Source organism: Sapajus apella, unplaced genomic scaffold (assembly GCF_009761245.1).
Source record: "Sapajus apella isolate SASKATOON/1434 unplaced genomic scaffold, GSC_monkey_1.0 scaffold23, whole genome shotgun sequence".
Lineage (NCBI taxonomy): Eukaryota > Metazoa > Chordata > Mammalia > Primates > Cebidae > Sapajus > Sapajus apella.
The window spans coordinates 6410090-6428552 of record NW_022436963.1 but is presented as its reverse complement, the minus strand read 5'-3'; the positions used below and the strand labels follow the sequence as shown (position 1 = coordinate 6428552).

Below are 18463 nucleotides of genomic sequence, written 5' to 3'. Positions count from 1 at the left end.
TGAGACAGAGTTTTGCTCTTGTTACCCAGGCTGGAGTGCAATGACGCAATCTCGGCTCACCGCAACCTCCGTCTCCTGGGTTCAGGCAATTCTCCTGCCTCAGCCTCCTGAGTAGCTGGGACTACAGGCACATGCCACCATGCCCAGCTAATTTTTTGTAGTTTTAGTAGAGACGGGGTTTCACCGTGTTGACCAGGATGGTCTCGATCTCTTGACCTCGTGATCCACCCGCCTCGGCCTCCCAAAGTGCTGGGATTACAGGCATGAGCCACCGCGCCCGGCCTCAACCTGATGTCAAGTCCAGAGTATCACAAAGGCCCTATAAGGAACCTTGAAAAAAGAAGACTCCTATGGCAGGCTGTATTTTTCCCCTTTTCCCTAGATACATGACAATACTGAGTTTGCATTACCAGGGATAAACAAATTCTAATCAAAGAATTTTGAGGCTAAATTTTCTCTTAATAGTTGCAAGAGGCAGGGCATGGTGGCTCACACCTGTAATCCCAGCACTTTGAGAGGCCAAAGTGGAGGGATCACCTGAGGTCAGGAGTTTGAGACCAGCCTAGCCTATATGATGAAACCCCACCTCTACTAAAAATGCAAAAATTAGGCGGGCAACATGGTGTGTACCTGTAATCCCAGCTACTCAGGAAGCTAAGACAGGAAAATCACTTGAACCCAGGAGACAGAGATTGCAGTGAGCCAAGATCGTGCCACTGCACTCCAGCCTGGGTGGCAAAGAGAATCACAGCACGTGGATTTTAAGAAATACGAAAGCAAGACTTTTACTAGACATAAATGTGAGTGAAAAAGGAAAATGGTTAAGATGAAAAACCAGAAATGAATCACTACTCAGAGAGTCCACTCAGTTTCAGTGGTAAGAATGAAGATGTGTTTGAAGTTCTGTGTTTGAAACACAAAAAGTAGACCAGGCATATGGTATTGGATGAGAAAACAGCTGACGCCTGGGATCATGGCTTATGCTAACAATTTTTCAACTTCAGCGATAAGAAACCTGAGCATTCTTACCACTCAATTGGCCTCTTACCCTGAAAGTTCTGCTTGCCTGGATAAGACACAGCTGAGCCTATGCCTTCCTCAGCTAGCCCTCACCTCTGAAACACAACAGAAGGAAGCTTCCCACACAATGCTATTGTCCACAGAGCCAGGTAACAGGCAGAAGCTTGACAATTCTCGGTTTTCAGACTGTGGAACATTTGAATCCAGTGTTGTTACTCAGAGACTTGGGGCAAATTGTCAACCTTTCCAAGCCTCATTATTTCCAACTATAAAATGGGTGTATTTACACCCTGGGCTGGCTTCATGGGCCACAAAACCTATGTGACCGCACAGCCCTGAGCTCAGAAGGGCCAGTGCTTGGTTTAATATTCCACTGCCAGCATCTTAAAATTCTTGACACTTGGCAGGGTGCAGTGGCTTATGCCTGTATCCCCAGCACTTTGGGAGGCCAAGCTGGGTGGATCATGAGGTCAGGAGTTCGAAGCCAGCCTGGCCAATATGGTGAAACCCTGTCTCTACTCAAAATACAAAAATTAACCAGACATGGTGGTTCACGCCTGTAGTCCCAGCTATTCGGGAGGCTGAGGCAGGAAAATTGCTTGAACCTGGAAGGTGGTGGTTTCGGGGAGCCAAGACTGTGCCTCTGCACTCCAGCCTGGGTGACAGAGTGAGACTCCATCTCAAAAACAACAACAACAAAAAACCCTCTTGACGCTTTTTGAACATGGGGCTCCACATATTCATTTTGCACCCTGCAAATTGTGACTAGTCCTATTTATGCCTGTCTCAGAATTGCTGAAAGGCCTGCAAAGGGGTAAGGACAACCCAAGCCTGGAGTCTGGTGGGTGCTCAGGGAAGGCGGCCATGATTATTACTGTCATGCTGCTGAAGCTATTGGTCTTTGAGTTGGCTCCTGGATACTAGGTCATATGTAAGCTGGCTAGATAAAGTCAGGTCAAAGAGTCAACTGAAGTGCCCAAAAGTGGTCAGTTTTGCCTCTTAGATTGTTTCACATGCTACTGTGAGACTTTCTCAGAATTATTTCAAGTTGTTAACTTGTTCACATAAATCAGTATTTTCCTTCTGCCTGGCACTGCAGACCCAAAGTGGATGTTCTTTCCCTCTGATGGCACTGTCAGGTAGAACAGCCAACAGGTCACGAGGTAAGTAGTCAGAATAATCATGGGAAAGGTTTACTGTCACCCAGGCAAGCATCGCCTTGCTTCCCTGGAGAGAGACAGCAAAGACAGACCAAGGGAGAGAAGGAAAGGGGCGTTTATGAAGGGAGGTAGTGGAGGTAGTTGGAGCTCTGTCTTTCTGGAGGAGGTTTGTGGAGCTCATGTGCATGTAACTTCTTTCTTTGAGAAGGAGTCTCACTCTGTTGCCCAGGCTGGAGGGCAGTGGCATGCTCTCGGCTTATTGCAACCTCCACCTCCCAGGTTCAAGCAATTCTCTTGCCTCAGCCTCCCAAGTAGCTAGGATTACAGTCACATACCACCAAACCCAGCTAATTTTTGTATTTTTAGTAGAGACAGGGTTTCACCTTGTTGGCCAGGCTGGTCTTGAACTCCTGACCTCAAGTGATCTACCTACCTCAGCCTCCCAAAGTGCTGGGATTACAGGTGTGAGCCACTGCGCCCAGCCTGAAATTTGTTTCTTTAGGATTGGGTATAAGCCTATCAGATAAAGAAACTGAGGGCCACTCCAGTGCTGCCCAAGATGCTGAAATGAGCGGTCAGCACAGTGAACTGATCCCAAGTTTCACCTGGGCTAACCAAAGCAATGCAGCTTCATGTAACCCATGTTTGGGGGTGGGCTCAATTCAATATAGTGCATGACTTTTTACCCACAGTGCTGTCAGTTACAGCCAACTATATCTGTTCAATGCTTCTGAAATAAAGATCTTCTCTGAATGACAGGACTGTCAACCTGATGCTCTGAGCAAGCCCTGCATTCTGGGAAGGGCAAGGACCCAAATGTGTGATTTCAAGGACTATGGTCTTCCAACACTAGAGACTCATCATAAGGTGTCATGGGAAGCCTGCCAGGCAAGGTGTAAATGTAGATGAAGCGATACCTGGTGCCAAGTGGAAAGCAAATCCAAGACAGGGCAAAGATCTACAACGACAAAAATCACAGCTGCAGCTCACAACTAATCAAGCTCTTCACATATGCCAGGATCTATGCTAAGAACGTTATGCTTATTATAATCTCACTAGCTCTGACAGCAACCCTTGGAAGCAATTATTGTCATTGTCATTTTCCATGTAGAGAAGCCAGTGTTTGGAGAGGTAACCTGATTAAGTCAAGCAACTGGTAATGTCAGAGCCTAGATTTGACCCCAGTCTGTCCGACTCCAAAACTCAAACTCTCAATGTTCTACTGGCCCAACGAGGAGGGCCTTCAAAGAGGCCCAGGAGGTTTGTCAACTAGCTCCTGGATGACAGAAGTTGATGTAATAATTGAGTTTCTAGCCCTTCCATTTTCTCAATTATGTTGGCTACTCTTATAGTAAAAGAAAGTTCCAGATTCATGCCAACTGCACTTTCACCCACATGAAGGAGAAGACCAGAGGTTCAAAATTCCATTACAGCCTTTCTCTTTCTCCCACCAAACAGTTTGAAAGGAATATCCAAGAGGGAGAGGAAAAAAGTAGGTTTGTTAAAGAAGTTGAAAAATGTGCTTTCAAATGAGAAACATGTGTGCGATTATTCTTCATCTTTTGTCTCCTCCCCCAACCCAGTTGAAAACAAGTTAACAGGATACAAATGCACACATCCACATAAAGATAGGAAAAGTCAGCGGTGCCCTGGATGGCAGGCCAGGAGCTGCCGCAGGAAGCTTGAAGAAGTCATGGAAAACTCCACAGCCAAGGCAGCTCAGATCCAAGCAGAGTTTTCAAGCATGTGTACGACTCCTGGCGAAGAAGAAAACTGTACTTGAATTTTTTTTTTAAGGGAAAGGAGCAGGAGGGGACGATCTGCTACAGGCAGGCCTGAGAACCAGCAAGCGTGTCAGAGATGGAAGAAGTGCTGGTGCTAGGTCAGTTTTTTATATCATTTTTTTTTTCCTCCCTTCTGGCACAAATAAGCTATGGAATTTCAAAAACTGGGTCATCATTTTTGAATTCCCTGCTTTCAGCAAAGTGCTCAGTCGGTCTTGTTGACTGGCTTAAAAGTTTGATTTCCTGAGCTAACACTTCCTAGCCATTCAGCTGCAGGGGAGTAATAAACCAAGGGCCTGCCTACCTACTGGTCGCCAATGTGCAATGGATCTCTCAGGGAAGCTGGAGGGCCATCCTTGGATTCCATGCCATTATATATTTAGCAGCATCAAATATGCCCATTAAAACACCACTTCAAAGGCTAACATTCTTCCTGGGAGGCCAAGGTAGGGGAGACAGCACAGACCCCAGGGAGACATTCTAACACACTGATCTCATTGAGTGATGTCTTTACCCAGAAGTGCAGGTGTTCCCAAGAGCGTGGCTGCTCTGCCCATGAGGGACATGGGGCCATAAGGAAGCTGTTCTACACAAGCTTTATTCGGGGTCAGCGAGAGTTCTCACCCCTGGATGAGTAGTCAGTACCTGCCACTTATGGAATTTGGCACCATCTAGGTTTTCTTCCAGAAGCAGACTTAAACTTACCTCCATCAAGAGCGGGTTTTGAGAATTTTCACTTGATTTTCTAAAATGACATCAAGAAGTCTCTAAATATCACCTTTCATCCCTAAGTGCCAGAGTTCTAGGAAGCTTCCCAGGTTCATCAGCAGGAGACGAAATACACTCTACCCTTCTGGCCAGGTGAAAGCCTTTCCTAATTCTTCACAGTGACTTGCTTCAGACTGACACAATCATATCACAGTGCAGCCTCCTACTTCAATATTGGCCTCCAATAAACTCTCTGCTGGGTGAACAGGAAACTCATTGTGAGCTGAGTTTCTAAGCCCCTAACACTCAGGCAAGAGGCATCGAATTTCAGCAAGATCTTTTGGAGCATGAACACAAGTAAAAACCAGCTACGGGGTCAAGTCTGGGCTTGCTTTATTTGACCTTGGTTTGTTTTATTTTATTTAGGAAAACTTTTGGGGGGAATGCAATGGACCATAAAACCCTTACCTTTTAAAGGAGCCCATTGTTAGCAATTTGTTCATCACAGCTCCCTCGATCTCACCAAAAAAGTCTCCAGTCTATGGGGAAGAAGACATATGAGGAGGTGTAGATAAATAATGTGGCCAAACAGGAGAGAAGAAATGTAAAGGGACACAGTCTGTGTCTTGGAACTGAGAGGAGCAAAAGGCAGGTTTTCAGGAAAGTAGAAAAGGTTTTAACAGTCATGAGAAGTTATAGGATTACAAAGCAAACTAGTGAGCAGATGTGCACGCTTCCACAGTACATGGGAGGGGGTTGGGTAACTCATGCTGAATGCTGAAATTAAAACATGCACGCACACGCATGTGCACACACACATACCCCACTACCCTTGGATGGAGTAGGTAGTAATCTGCACATAATCCCTTGTGATTAAAAGACTACTCATATAGGCAGAAACAGGCTATGAGAGGGCTTCCTAAGCACTAATAAAAATAATTGTTTATAATTCCTGGATGACCTGTTTAGGGAAATATAGCAGTCCACTTCATCAGCCCTATAAATTTCCTGCAGTTGAGAATCCGTCCTTTCTCAGAATCGCTTTCTGAGGATCACTTTCATTTTGTCATAGGCAGTTGACACATTGACCAAGAGTAAGACTATCCAGCCCCTTGAGGAGGCAGCATGGCCATCAGACTTGTAATGGCCTTCCCCCCCATCTGAGGCTGTCTGAAGGTCATTTGAAGCTTTGCAGTCATTCCACGCCACCAGGCTGATGTTTTTGTAAATCTACTTCTTGGTGCTTGCCAAGATTTGTGAACTTTGAATGGTGGAATGAAGGATTAACATCCTCATGCATGCCCTCTTAACTTCTGGAGCCACTATCATGCAAGGTGTCCCATGGGGGAGGGCATATGAAGTGCATGGAACAGAGTCTGCAGCAACCGCCTTCTTCTGCCAACATGCTGGAATGAGCCAGTGTTGCCCAGCAGAGAAGCCCCATCTCTGCTCTGGGTGCCCTGAAGATTTATAGCTTGTGAGTAGGTGGTGGAGGGCACTGCAATACGAATCCAAATTATATAAATTCCTTAGGCTTTGTATTAACTAAACCCCAATTCCATTGCAACTGAGTGACTTCAACCACACTCCTGGGAGTTTTCAGGCAGCAAGATATATACAAAAACTTTGGCAAAATGTACAGGGAGCTGAAAAGGAGGAAGAAGGAAACAGCATTTCTCTGACTGAATATTGAGCACTTCCTTTTTCACTACAGGGAAACTTGGAAACTTTTGTAAACTCTATGGGCATGTACTACTGCTAGGAGCAAGGACATTTGTATTTCGTGTGTATAAATATGCCAGTTTCAATGAAACTGGTTGTTAGATGGAGAAGAATTATCCTAATTGGGGCACAGGAAGTCAGACAACATCAAACAAGCCCAGGCCAAGCAGGCTGGCAGGCTCACTGGGTCTACTGCAGGCTTATTCCATGGAGAGACAGAGCAGGGAATCTGTAGTGGTCATGGCTGCTCATGGCTGAAACAGACTCACTCACTGTTTCCATCACTTGTTGGCTGGTCCAGGACTCACCCCTGGAAGACATCCACTGTATCCTTCCTGAGCCCTGGGATCATTCCTATCTCAGCCCTACATGAGTAGAGCAGACGAATAGAGCTCCTCCTTCCAGACAACTTATTTGGGTTCTTGCTCCATAGATTCTTGAATGCCTATGTTCCTCCTCCCAGCCAAAGGGGCATATAACTATAGGCCAAAGGACTTTCCTGCTGTCTCAGGGACTGGCCTTGTTTCATAGGCCCATTCATCTCACTAATGTCCATCGACTGTCCCCTGTCTAGTGATGTTCAGCATCAGGAGACTGGGAATGGGCATTCTGAGTCTCAACAGTGTAAGCAAGGCACACTGAAAATTCTATAACATTCTCATAAAATGAGAGAGGAAATGAAAGCACAATTCCTCAACTTTCCTGGAGCCCCTGTTTACAAATCACCAAACCATTCATTTCAGACCCTAAAAAGCCACACTTGAGGATGATTAACTAATTAAGCAACGAACCTATCATACTGCTGGCCACTAAAGACTTTTAAATAATTTACAAGGGACTTCATTATAATGTATTGGTATACTCAAATATTTGAGTTAGAAGAAACCTTATATAGTCAACCGTCCTCACTGTACAGAACCTATCTAGAGGTTCAGACAAGTTAAGGAACTTGCTGATAATCCCAAAACTAGTTAAGAAAGAGTGCTGACATCAGCAACCAGCTTCCTTCTCTGGTGGTGTTACTTTATTATATGCACTGTTAAACTTGTTTGTATTTTACCTTTTTTATACGTTAATGTCATTTCTCATTTCAGGAAAAGTTTTAATGCAGCAAATCTGAATGGAAAAACCTGTTTCTCAAATACAATACCATTGACTTTAACAGTTATTTTGATTTTCAGGCAGAGTGGAGATTTCTGTGCTCAAGCTCACAGCTTGGTTTCTTTTCATCTGTCTCCCTCCTGCCCCTATGCTGCACATGGTGCAGTCAAATGAGAATATTCCTCTTCCATCTCTGGACCCTTGTCCCTTGGTGTTGAGAGCCCAAGCTGTTAATCCCTGAACTCAGATAACTGATTTTTAAAAAGCAAAAATCAGAAAAAAGCCATAAACATTATGTAGAAACATACATGTATGTGTGTGCATGCATATGAAGGTGAAAAATCAGAAGGAAAAATCATCTGAAAGTTGCACAAACTATTTAAGGCACTCCACCCTTGAGGGAAAAGTTCTTTATGTGGCACAGACAACTCTAAGGCTAAGAGTTCTATAAATTGAACATTTTATGAGTGAGAGAACAGACCCCGGGCACTGTCACCCCCCTGTACCCCACACTGGGAGGTAAAAACTCTTTGGGGCCTGCTGAGAAGCAGACTGTGGCATTCTTAGAGGGATGGAAATAAGGTTTTATAATCTCCTGCTATTACCTCCTAAATAAAGATCATTGTCTCAAAGTTTTAACACCACAATTTGTTCCCCCTAACCCAAGCACATTCTGAGCTCCTTACTTTGAGTCGGTAGAAAATTTTCACTCACCTGTGTGTAGTCTTCAGACACCAAAATAAATCCATTATTGTCTATGAGGTAACAGTTCACAGTCTAGAAAATTAAAAACAAAAAAACAACAGCTTCAACTTCAGGCCATCACACTGCTGTTAAACGGAACGCCGTAGTTCCAACCCGAGAGAAACCTGTATTTTTGGAAGGCAACTGTTTTCAGGGAATTGCAAAAACCTGCTGGCTCTAGGCATTAAGGCCATGGTTAAGATAACCCAGGTGTTCACTCTGCAAAACTAACAAACAAAAAACACCGAACAAGTCTTGAATGATCCAGATTGGGATAAAAAGCACATGCATTAAACAATGATGAGTTACAGTTTGTCTTTTTTTTTTTCCTCTATATGACCTGAATAATACTTCCCAGGAACAAAGTGCACAGAAGCCCCCGAGCCTGTATTGGCGGTTGAAGTGCAGGCTGTTTCGAAAGCAAAATGCCAGCACAATGTCATTACCCTAATGATGTATTAATGAAAACACCGTGTCAGCTCAGAGGACCATCAGGGGACCAGGTAATATTTTTTAATTTGTTCATAGACTGAGGCAGGGGGGAAGGGGCAGACTTCTGTTAAAGGGGCCCCTCAGGCCTCCTAAAGGTTTTCAAACTGTGTTTTTAATTGGGAGCTGGATTTGGGGGCAGGGCTGTTAGCTTTTGGTAGCTCATACTTATAAATTGTAGAAAGCAAGGTAAGCCCAAACCTCTGCTTCCCCCACACTACTTTAATCTCAAGTGAATGATTTGCTACAGGCTAAGTTTTAATTATAGTGCTGTGGAGTTTAAACTTAAGGTTTAATTCAGTCCTTGATGTAACTCAGTTTCTATTTATTGCAGCTTTACATACCGACTGCAACATTTAATTTGTAACATATCTTTACTCTGAGCTAAATTCCGCCTAGCTCCAGGCCACCACCGGGCTGATGTTTTCTGGGATATTTGCCTATCCGCAGGGTTGGTTCTGGTTAGGCACAAAAGGGCAGCAGTGAGCTGGTCAGAAAGGTCCATCCTTTATTACTAGACAGTGACTGCAGAATCAACAGAAAATTTAAAGCCCTGCTAGCAGCCTTTATAAAAGGGTTGGCTGTTATGGTGAACAGCAGAGCTTCTCATGATCATACAAAGGAATCAGAAGAATTACTTGGGTAACCTGTTCACAACCTTGTTATTGAAGAAGCTCTCCTCGGCCTCAGGGAAACTACCTTGGTTTTGGTGGGAGTCTCGATAAACTTTCCCCATTGTCAGGAGATAGCATTATGGAAACAATCTCACAGAGCTGTGTTTCCAATATGGTAGCCACCAGCCTTATGCAAATTTAAATTTAATTTCAACTTAATTAAAAGCAACTACAAATTCAGTTTCTTAGTTACACGAGTCACATTTCAAGGGTTCCACAGCTACCTCTGGTTAGTGGCTACACTTTTGGACATTTCCATCTCTGTGGAAAGTTCTTTTGGACAGTAATGCCTTAGATTATACTAGTACTACAATGAGTTTTAACTTAGCCTACATTGGGTCATAATAGACAAATCCTTGCTGACCTAAATATCACTGTCAGAGGTATTTGAACCAGAGCAATTCCATCTTTAGGGGCTGGAGAAAATGAGTCTGAGACCTACTGGGCTGCATTCCCAGGAAGTTAAGGCATTCTAAGCCACAGGATGGGATAGGAGGTCAGTATAACATACAGGTCATAAAGGCCTTACTGATACAACAGGTGGCAGTAAAGCATCTGGCTAAAACCTACCAAAACCAAGATGGTGATGAGCGTGACCTCTGGTCATCTTCACTGCTATACTCCCAGCAGCGCCATGACAGTGAACAAACGTCACGGCAATGTCAAGAAGTTACCCTATATGGTCTAAAAAGGGGAGGCATGAATAATACACCCCTTGTTTAGCCTACAATTTCAAAAAAAACCTTAAAAATGGGCAACCAGCAGCCCTCAGGGATGCTCTGCCTACAGTGTAACCATTCTTGATCCCTTTTCTTTCCTACAAAACTTGTTTTCAAGTTGCTTTATGGACTTGCTCTGAATTCTTTCTTACATGAGATCCAAGAACCATCTCTTGGGGTCTGCATCAGGACCCTTTTCAGTAACATCTTTCTGGTGAATCCCAAAGGGATGATACGGAAGAGACCCCCGATCCAACTGGCTGACTTTGGGTAAGTGGGGTGCATCAACCTGGGTAAAGAATGGGCTTGGGTTAGAGACCCAACTTAGGGGAGTTAGAATCTCTCCTAAGACAGAGTGGGTTAAAGGCTCCTATTAATGAAAGGCAAGGACACTTGCTCGGACTTGGGTTCAAGGCTCAACTTAGGAAAGTTAGAGTCCTTCCTAGGATTTAGGGGGTTAGAGGAGCTTCTCAGTAAAGTTCCTCTTGGCTAAGAATGGGTTTGGCACTATGGAATGTTAACTACTATTCTCTTTGGATTAATCTGTCTTGCATTTTTTGCTGAGGGCTATGGATGACAGGATGAGACATGTATAGGACAATGGGACATAGGGAGTTTTTTCCTCCCCCAAAAAAGAGAAACTTGAGAGCTGATGAGACTGCTGGAGAAGATCCCTTCACTACCAACAAGTGGCAGCCTAAACTTTTCAGTTTGACTGAAATAGGTGGGTCTTCCTCTGGTCTCGCTGAGCTCTTCACCTTCCCCACCTGGCGTCAGGCAATGCTTTCCTCTCTCTCCTTTCATGTTTTCTGTAACTCGAGGCCACCATATTGCCCAGAGGCAACAAGTTGAAACTCCTGGTAGGAGGTTGGATTAACAGTGATGAGGCCCAACGGACGGCGAGTATGAGTGTTGCCAGTTTGATACTGGGCACTAAGCAGAGGGGCTAATGTCTGTGTTTTGTCACATGTATTTTGCTCTGGGCAATATAGTTCTTTGCCCTGTTATAAAAGAAAACATTCTTACTTCAGTGCAGTAAGAATCTGTTGTCTTCTGTAACAGGACACAATTGGAGAAACTGGTTGTTTTACCAAGGCTTTGACTGGAATGGTGTGTTTTCTTTTAAGGAATCAAACGTGACTTAGAGAGCCAAGAAAAGCCCTTGAAAAACTAGCCCCATACCTGTCTATACAGTCCCTGTACAGGGTTCCTGGCCTGTGGTAAATTAAGGTTTTCTTATAAAAGGTAAGGGGGAAATGTCAGAGGTGTTTGAACCAGAGCAACTCCATCTTGAATAGGGGCTGGGTTAAACAAGACTGAGACCTGCTGGGCTGCATTTCCAGACAGTTAAGGCATTCTAAGTCACAGGATGAGATAGGAGGTCACCACAAGATACCGGTCATAAAGACTTTGCTGATAAACAGGTTGCAGTAAAAAAAGCTAGCTAAAACCCACCAAAAACAAGACGGCAACAAGAGTGACCTCTGGTCATCCTCACTGCTGCTCTCCCACCAGCACCATTACAGTTTACAAATGCCACGGCAATGTCAGAAAGATACCCTCTATGGTCTAAAAAGGAGAGGCATGAATAATCCACCCATTGTTTAGCATATCATCAAGAAATAACCATAAAAATGGGCAACCAGCAGCCATTAGGGCTGCTCTGCCGATGGAATAGCCATCCTTTCATTCCTTTACGTTTTTAATAAACTTACGTTCACTTTACAGACATGCCCTGAATTATTTCTTGTGTGAGGTCCAAGAACCCTCTCTTGGGGTCTGGATTGGGACCCCTTTCTGGTAACATCATGATGCTCACTCTGCAGACACAGACTCTGAGGCAAGGGGAGGTTAACCTGTTGAATTAGTAAATATGTGTTGAGTACAGAAGTGGCCTCCATATTCAGATATTGTCAATATTCAAATCCCCACAGTTGCATATGGTGCCACAAATCATCATAACCTCTACTCCTAAGTATAAAATTAGTTCCTACGCCAGTATCTCTAACTAATTAGTACTCTTGCTATTAGACCTACATCTTTGGTCAATATCTCTCTGTTTGCCTAACGTTGTAAATATCGAGCAATGCAATACAGGTACAAGGTATAAAGTCAATTGGAAATCTTGAGAAAGAGGCAAGATATGAAGTCCATGAAAGTAATGTTGAACAGCTCCAATCACACAGGAAGCCACTGGCACATTAGCATCCGTCAGAGGCAGAAACATGAAAAACTACTTGCTACAGAGAAGACATGCGAAGTACTTCCAAGGAGAATAATTTCAACAGCAAGGGAATAAGAAAAACACCTGGGAAAACAGATCAAATTCTTTACTATATTTGACCCTTTTTGTGGTCATTCTGAGAAAAATCAAATGTAAAGTGAAGGATTCAATATTGTGCTGTTTTATCATCTCATCAGAAACACTAAACTCCTGGCCCCTAAAATCCCACTACATTTGTTTCTTTGGAAAATTAGAGGACAGCTGCAATTATAACCTAAATTTATTTAAAAAATAAACAGTTTCATACTTTCCACTTGATTTAGAGACAAATCTTCAAAATAACTTTTCATTATTTGCTGTAAACATCTGGTTCTTTTTCCGACCTCTCTTTTTAGAAGGAGGTCCTCCTTATAATGCTCCTTATCATAGCCAGCACCAGTAGAAAGGAGGTCAGAAGACTCACTTCTCAGGCACCTGCCCTGCTCCTCCCACTTCTGGTGTGGAAGGAACAGAGGTGAGAGCTCTGAAGTAGGAGGAAACACTGTTTTAACTCAGAACTTGGAAAACCAAGCTCCAAAAATAGGGGAGTGGCCACCTTGGGAGAATACCAGATGAAAACTATCACACAAAAGGTTTTTAATAAAACACGATTGCCACTAATGATAACAATAACAACGTAAGAAGAAGAATAAGGAGAATGGCAGCTACAGGAGGACATCAACTCATGCAAACCTCACTTTTCACAGTCAAGCAGGGGATTTTTCTCTTGGAAAGAAGAGAAAACTGAGCCCCAGAGTGATGTTTTCTCCAAGGTCACACACATCTAAGTGAGATCTGAGTCCACTGCTATGGGACTCCAAAGCCCACACTCCTTCTACTGGCTGACCCCCACGCCTACTTTCTAAAAGACGGCAGGACACAGATAGGGTCTCAGGGTCCTGCCTGCTCATGGAAGGCTTTCCTTATTTGAAAAAAGCAATCCCTTTATATAATGTGTGTATGTGTGTATCTATTTCTATACCTATATGTATATCTATATCTAATCTCTAGATATCTAAGACAGATCTTGTCTGTCACCTACTACCAAAGGAAACCACAACAAATGGCAGAAAAATCAACATACCAAGTGTCTGGGGTGTTATTATTGTGGCTGAAAGCAAGTAAAAACAATAAAAGTGACTGATGTCTGGGTCAGTTTAGTCAAGTGGTATCAACCCCAATTATAGGTTCCTAGACTCCCTGAGCATAGCAATTCTTAAGCTAATATCTGAACCAAGACATGGCTTAGGGCGACTTTTCTATCCATCTCCACCACTTGCTAAGGAATAATCTACGGAAGAAAAAAATAAGTCCATTATAGGCTAGAGTCTAAACATACACTTAATGAACTTCTCATTTTGGTAAGATTGTCTACACGCTGCCAAACAATGATGGGAAGAGGAACAAGGGGAGAACTGGCCAGGGCTCCTGAAGGACAACATGCCTAAGCTTCCATGTTTTTCCAGAGGGGCCACTTTTGTTGTTGTTGTTGTTGTTGTTGTTGTTGTTTTGAGACAGAGTCTCACTCTGTGGCTCAGGCTGGAGTATGGTGGCGTGATCTCAGCTCACTGCAACCTCTGCCTCCTGGACTCAAGTGATTCTCCTGTCTCAGCCACCCAAGCAGCTGGGATTACAGGTATGCACTACCATGCCCAGAAAATTTTTCTGTATTTTTAAAAATAGAGACAGGGTTTCACCACGTTTCCTAGGCTGGTCTTGAACTCCTGACCTCAAGTGATCCTCCTGCCTTGGCCTCCCAAAGTGCTGGGATTACAGGCGTGAGCCACTGTACCTGGCCTGGGCCTCACACATTCCCCAGCAGTGGGCACATTTCCTGTGCATGGGCTGGGGAACAGCATTTATTTCTGCTACACTGAGTACCAGTTGATATTTATTTCTTGTACCATGCTTCTATTTCACACTATTCAAATCAACTTTCCCCCCTTATATTAAGATTCCAGGACAGAAATCTGGCAGCAGAGAAGATGCCCCACTTGTTCATGGCTAACTTTGAATTCCAAGGTTACACTGAGTATAATAAGGCTTCTGCACCATATTAAGTAAGAAACAGGCAGTGCCAACATTGGGATTTACAAATCACTGAGAAAAACCACAGGTCCAAGGCAGGGTGCTTTGTCAGTGATACAGATCTAGATCACTGAATCTGAAAGGTGTCACTGCATTTTCCTTCCTTCCTTCCCTTCTTCCATCCCTTTCCTTCTTCCCTCCTTCCCTTAACGTCTTCCTTCCTTCCCCCTTATTTCCCTTCCTTCCTTCCTTCCTCCCTCCTTTCCTCCCTCCTTCCCCCTACCCCTTCCCCTCCCTTCTCTCTCCTTTGTCTGGCTCTGTCGCCCAGGCTGCAGAGGAGTGGCCTGTGATCTGGGCTCACTGTACTCTCCTGTCTCTTGGGTTCAAGCAATTCTCCTGCCTCAGCCTCCTGAGTAGCTGGGTCTACAGGCATGCACCACAACGCCCGGCTACTCTCCGTATTTTTAGGAAAGATGGGATTTCACCATGTTGGCCAGGCTGGTCTCAAATTCCTGACCTCAAGTGAACTGCCTGCCTTGGCCTCCTAAAGTGCTGGATTACAGGTGTGAGCCACTGCCCCCAGCCGCATTTTCTTTATAGATACTGCTGTTACTTTGCCTAACTATAAATATTAAAAGGCAAATTTAGCGACAAGAGATGACTTTCTAAATAGACCTCCCTGTCAATGACCACTTGGATTAAATTATTATTGAGAAGTATAGTGGAGTAGATGGAGTAAGCCCACTGGAGTTAAGGGGTCGGAGTGCTGGGTTTATGGATAAATCAGGACAGAATTAGCTAGCATCCGGTCTGATCAAATGTTTTTTCTATGTCACTTTACAATAAATAATGTTCAATTGCCTTCTCCATATGGCCTGTCCAATACAAGGAAAAAGGGGAAGTATTTTCTCAGCTTTCCCTCACTGTGCTACCCTAAGCCCACCATCTTAAACGATGTCTGTCTGTCACCCTGCCCCAAGGGTGCACTAACAGGTTGAAGAGATTGAAGAAATTAGGGGCTCAAACAGGCCCTGTAAGCACCTACTCCACAGCTACCTTTGGCAAAACAACTGGAGATGAGGTTGTTCTAAAAATGCAGCAATAAAGGGTGGGGGTAGAGAGCACAGAGAGAAGTTGATGTTTTAAAGTACGCATCATTCTGCAACTACTGGATGGCTCGGTATTACTCAGAGAAGTCTGATTCTTGGTCACAGAGGCAGATCAGGTAGATACATGAAGTTAAAGCCCCAACCCAGGTCGTGGGAATTGGGCAGTCACAGATTAGAAGGGCAGGGTGCCTGGGAGTGACAAATGGCAGTACTAACCCTGTGTCCACTGGAAGGCGTACTAGCCCAAAGGATAAGGCACCAGTCTTAGAATCAGAGAATGACATTTGCTATCCTTGTGACCTCGAACAAAGTCTAAGGCTCCGAGTCTGTTTTCTGATCTGAAAGATGGAGATAGCAACAACTATTCCATAAGGTTGCTGAGAAGATTAAATGGGAGTGTACATTTAAAGTGCTGAGCATAGTACCTAGTGCTGAGCATAGTACCTAGTGCACGGTAAGTCCTCCAAGAACACAGGCTTACATCTGCTCAGCAAATGTTTATTGGTCACCTACGATGTGTCATTTTTACAAGCATCCTAATGCTACAATTTTACAGATTTTCAGAAAGGGAAGTTGTTACACAGTTCATAGCAGGAGGTCCTGGCAGACTGGCTGAGCTTTGTTGCTTTTTGTTTTGCCTTTTGTTTTGAAGGATGCCTCTTTTTTGCTTCGATTGGTGAAACAACTTACTTAGAAAGCTGGTATCGTACCACCTGTTGTCTTCATTTGTAGTGAGAGAGGGAGAGACACACACACACTAGGTTCCTGCATCTGAGAGTGGGGCCTGAATCTCTGTACCTCAGGCTCAGGAAGGTGCCACTCCTTGCTGCTTTTCTCCAGGTCTCGTGATCCAACCCCTGGTCTTTCCACTGTGGAATACACTGATGCTTATTTCAATCATTTGCTCTACCTTTTCATTAACTAATGATCGTAGCAAAAGACAGTCTTTTGAAAAAATTTATTGCAGAGGGGTAACCTGGGAAAGACGTGCTCAGTAGGGGTCACCTGTGGCCCCTCACCCGTCCTCTGTCGCTATTCCAAGGATCCTCAAACCCACCCTCTCGCTGAGCTGGTTGGTCCAACACGCAGGCGCCTGGCTGCCTCGAGGCAGCCCATCTCCTCGCCCTGTCATAATTCAAGCAGGTCTTTCTGATGCCAGAGGAAATGCTTACAAGGCCGTGAAAAGTCTTAGAGATATTTAATAGGGGACATGAGTCTCTATTCCTTTGGGACAAGAAAGAGTAGAGCTGACTTTGATCATGAAGTTTTCGATCTTCTCACTGCCCTCACTCACACCTCTTCCAATGCCTCAGTAGGAAACACCTTCTCACCTTCCACTGTCTTTGCCAATTCCTGGTGCTCTCATCAGATGAGAAGTGTTGCAAAGGTGGGTGGAAGAAGAGACTGAATGCAGTGAGGAAACCCTAGCACCTACAGGTCAGACTGAGATTAGAGGTGAACTCGACCCTCGTTCCTCCCTTCTGACCTGAATGCTAACCGTGTTTTCCTTGACCCCAGTGACTCTTTGCCACTTCGGTGCCTCTACAGTGGTGCCCTCTGCTTGCAAAGCTCTTCTCAGGCTTTAGGAATTGTCTTCAATGTCATCTCCTTCCGTTGACTTAAATGTCAGAGGAGCCTTCCCAGACCACTGCATGTCAGTTCACTCTGCAAAAGTTATCACAACTGATGATCATGTAAGTTTCTCTCTCCTGCTAACCAGTAAGCTCCAGGAGAGCAGGGCCATTTCTGACTTTGCTTCCCATTGAATGCCCCGTGCTCAGCCAGGCACCAGGTGCCTAAGAAGGGTTCGGTAAACATGTCTTAAAGGAAGGAGTGAGTGTGTGAACTGTTGCCTCAATGGCTCTGAAGTTAACATTCACCCTGGGTGAAATGGGGCTCCTTAACAGTTGACCCCATGGTCAGGTCCTCCAAGTACCATGGCTCAGGCTCTGACTAGACCAACCAAAGATGCACTTCTACAAGATGGCAGAGCATCTGGCACACTGGCTCCACCTACCAGCCAGGGCACTTCTGCCAAGACCCAGAGAGTGCACTGATGGGGGAGACAAAGGGGCTGGTGGGCACTGATTTATGGCTAAGTATGTCTGATAAGCCTGAGGAGTTGGGCCAGGTCATCAGTGCAGTGGAGAAGCCAGAAGCCCTGAATGTAATGAGCCCCCACAGCTGTTTTTAATGGGGACCTGATTATTTGAGGGCAGTTAGGGGAGAGGAGGAACATGGTCTCACATGCCTAATTAAAAGTTATAAGAAAGAGAATGACACATGGCTAGAGTCTGCTGAAACACCGAGAAGGCAGGGCTGACTTTTCTATTTAAAACAGTGTCAATTCTTCCCAAATCATTTTATGAGACCAACATCATCCTGATTCCAAAACCCGGCAGAGACTCAACAAGAAAAGAAAACTTCAGGCCAATATCCATGATGAACATAGACGCAAAAATCTTCAATAAAATACTGACAAGCCGATTGCAACAGCACATCAAAAAGCTTATCCACCATGATCAAGTAGGCTTCATCCCGGGGATGCAAGGCTGGTTCAACATACGCAAGTCTATAAACGTAATTCACCACATAAACAGAACCAAAGACAAAAACCACATGATTATCTCAATTGATGCAGAGAAGGCCTTTGACAAAATTCAACAGCCCTTTATGCTAAAAACCCTCAATAAGCTAGGTATTGATGGAACGTATCTCAAAATAATAAAAGCTATTTATGACAAACCAACAGCCAATATCATACTGAATGGGCAAAAACTGGAAGCATTCCCCTTGAAATGTGGCACCAGACAAGGATGCCCTCTCTCACCACTGCTATTCAATATAGTATTAGAAGTTCTAGCCAGAGCAATCAGGCAAGAAAAAGAAATAAAGGGCATTCAAATAGGAAAGGAGGAAGTCAAATTGTCTCTATTTGCAGA

The 18463-nt window shown here is 44.3% G+C and overlaps 1 protein-coding gene across 9 annotated transcripts in view; it reads right to left on the bottom strand.

Moving 5' to 3' along the window:
• Positions 1–18463, bottom strand: part of CACNA2D3 (calcium voltage-gated channel auxiliary subunit alpha2delta 3) — a 933834-nt gene that overhangs the window by 76397 nt on the left and 838974 nt on the right. For all 9 annotated transcript variants that reach the window (XR_004272347.1, XR_004272353.1, XR_004272348.1 and 6 more), the window contains 2 exons: positions 8210–8272; positions 5141–5211 (listed from right to left, as the gene is read on the bottom strand). Coding sequence is in view for 2 of the 9 variants with exons in the window: in XM_032289508.1 (XP_032145399.1) it covers positions 5141–5211; positions 8210–8272 (134 nt within the window). In the remaining 7 variants the exon portion in view is untranslated. The remainder of the gene's footprint in view (positions 1–5140; positions 5212–8209; positions 8273–18463) is intronic.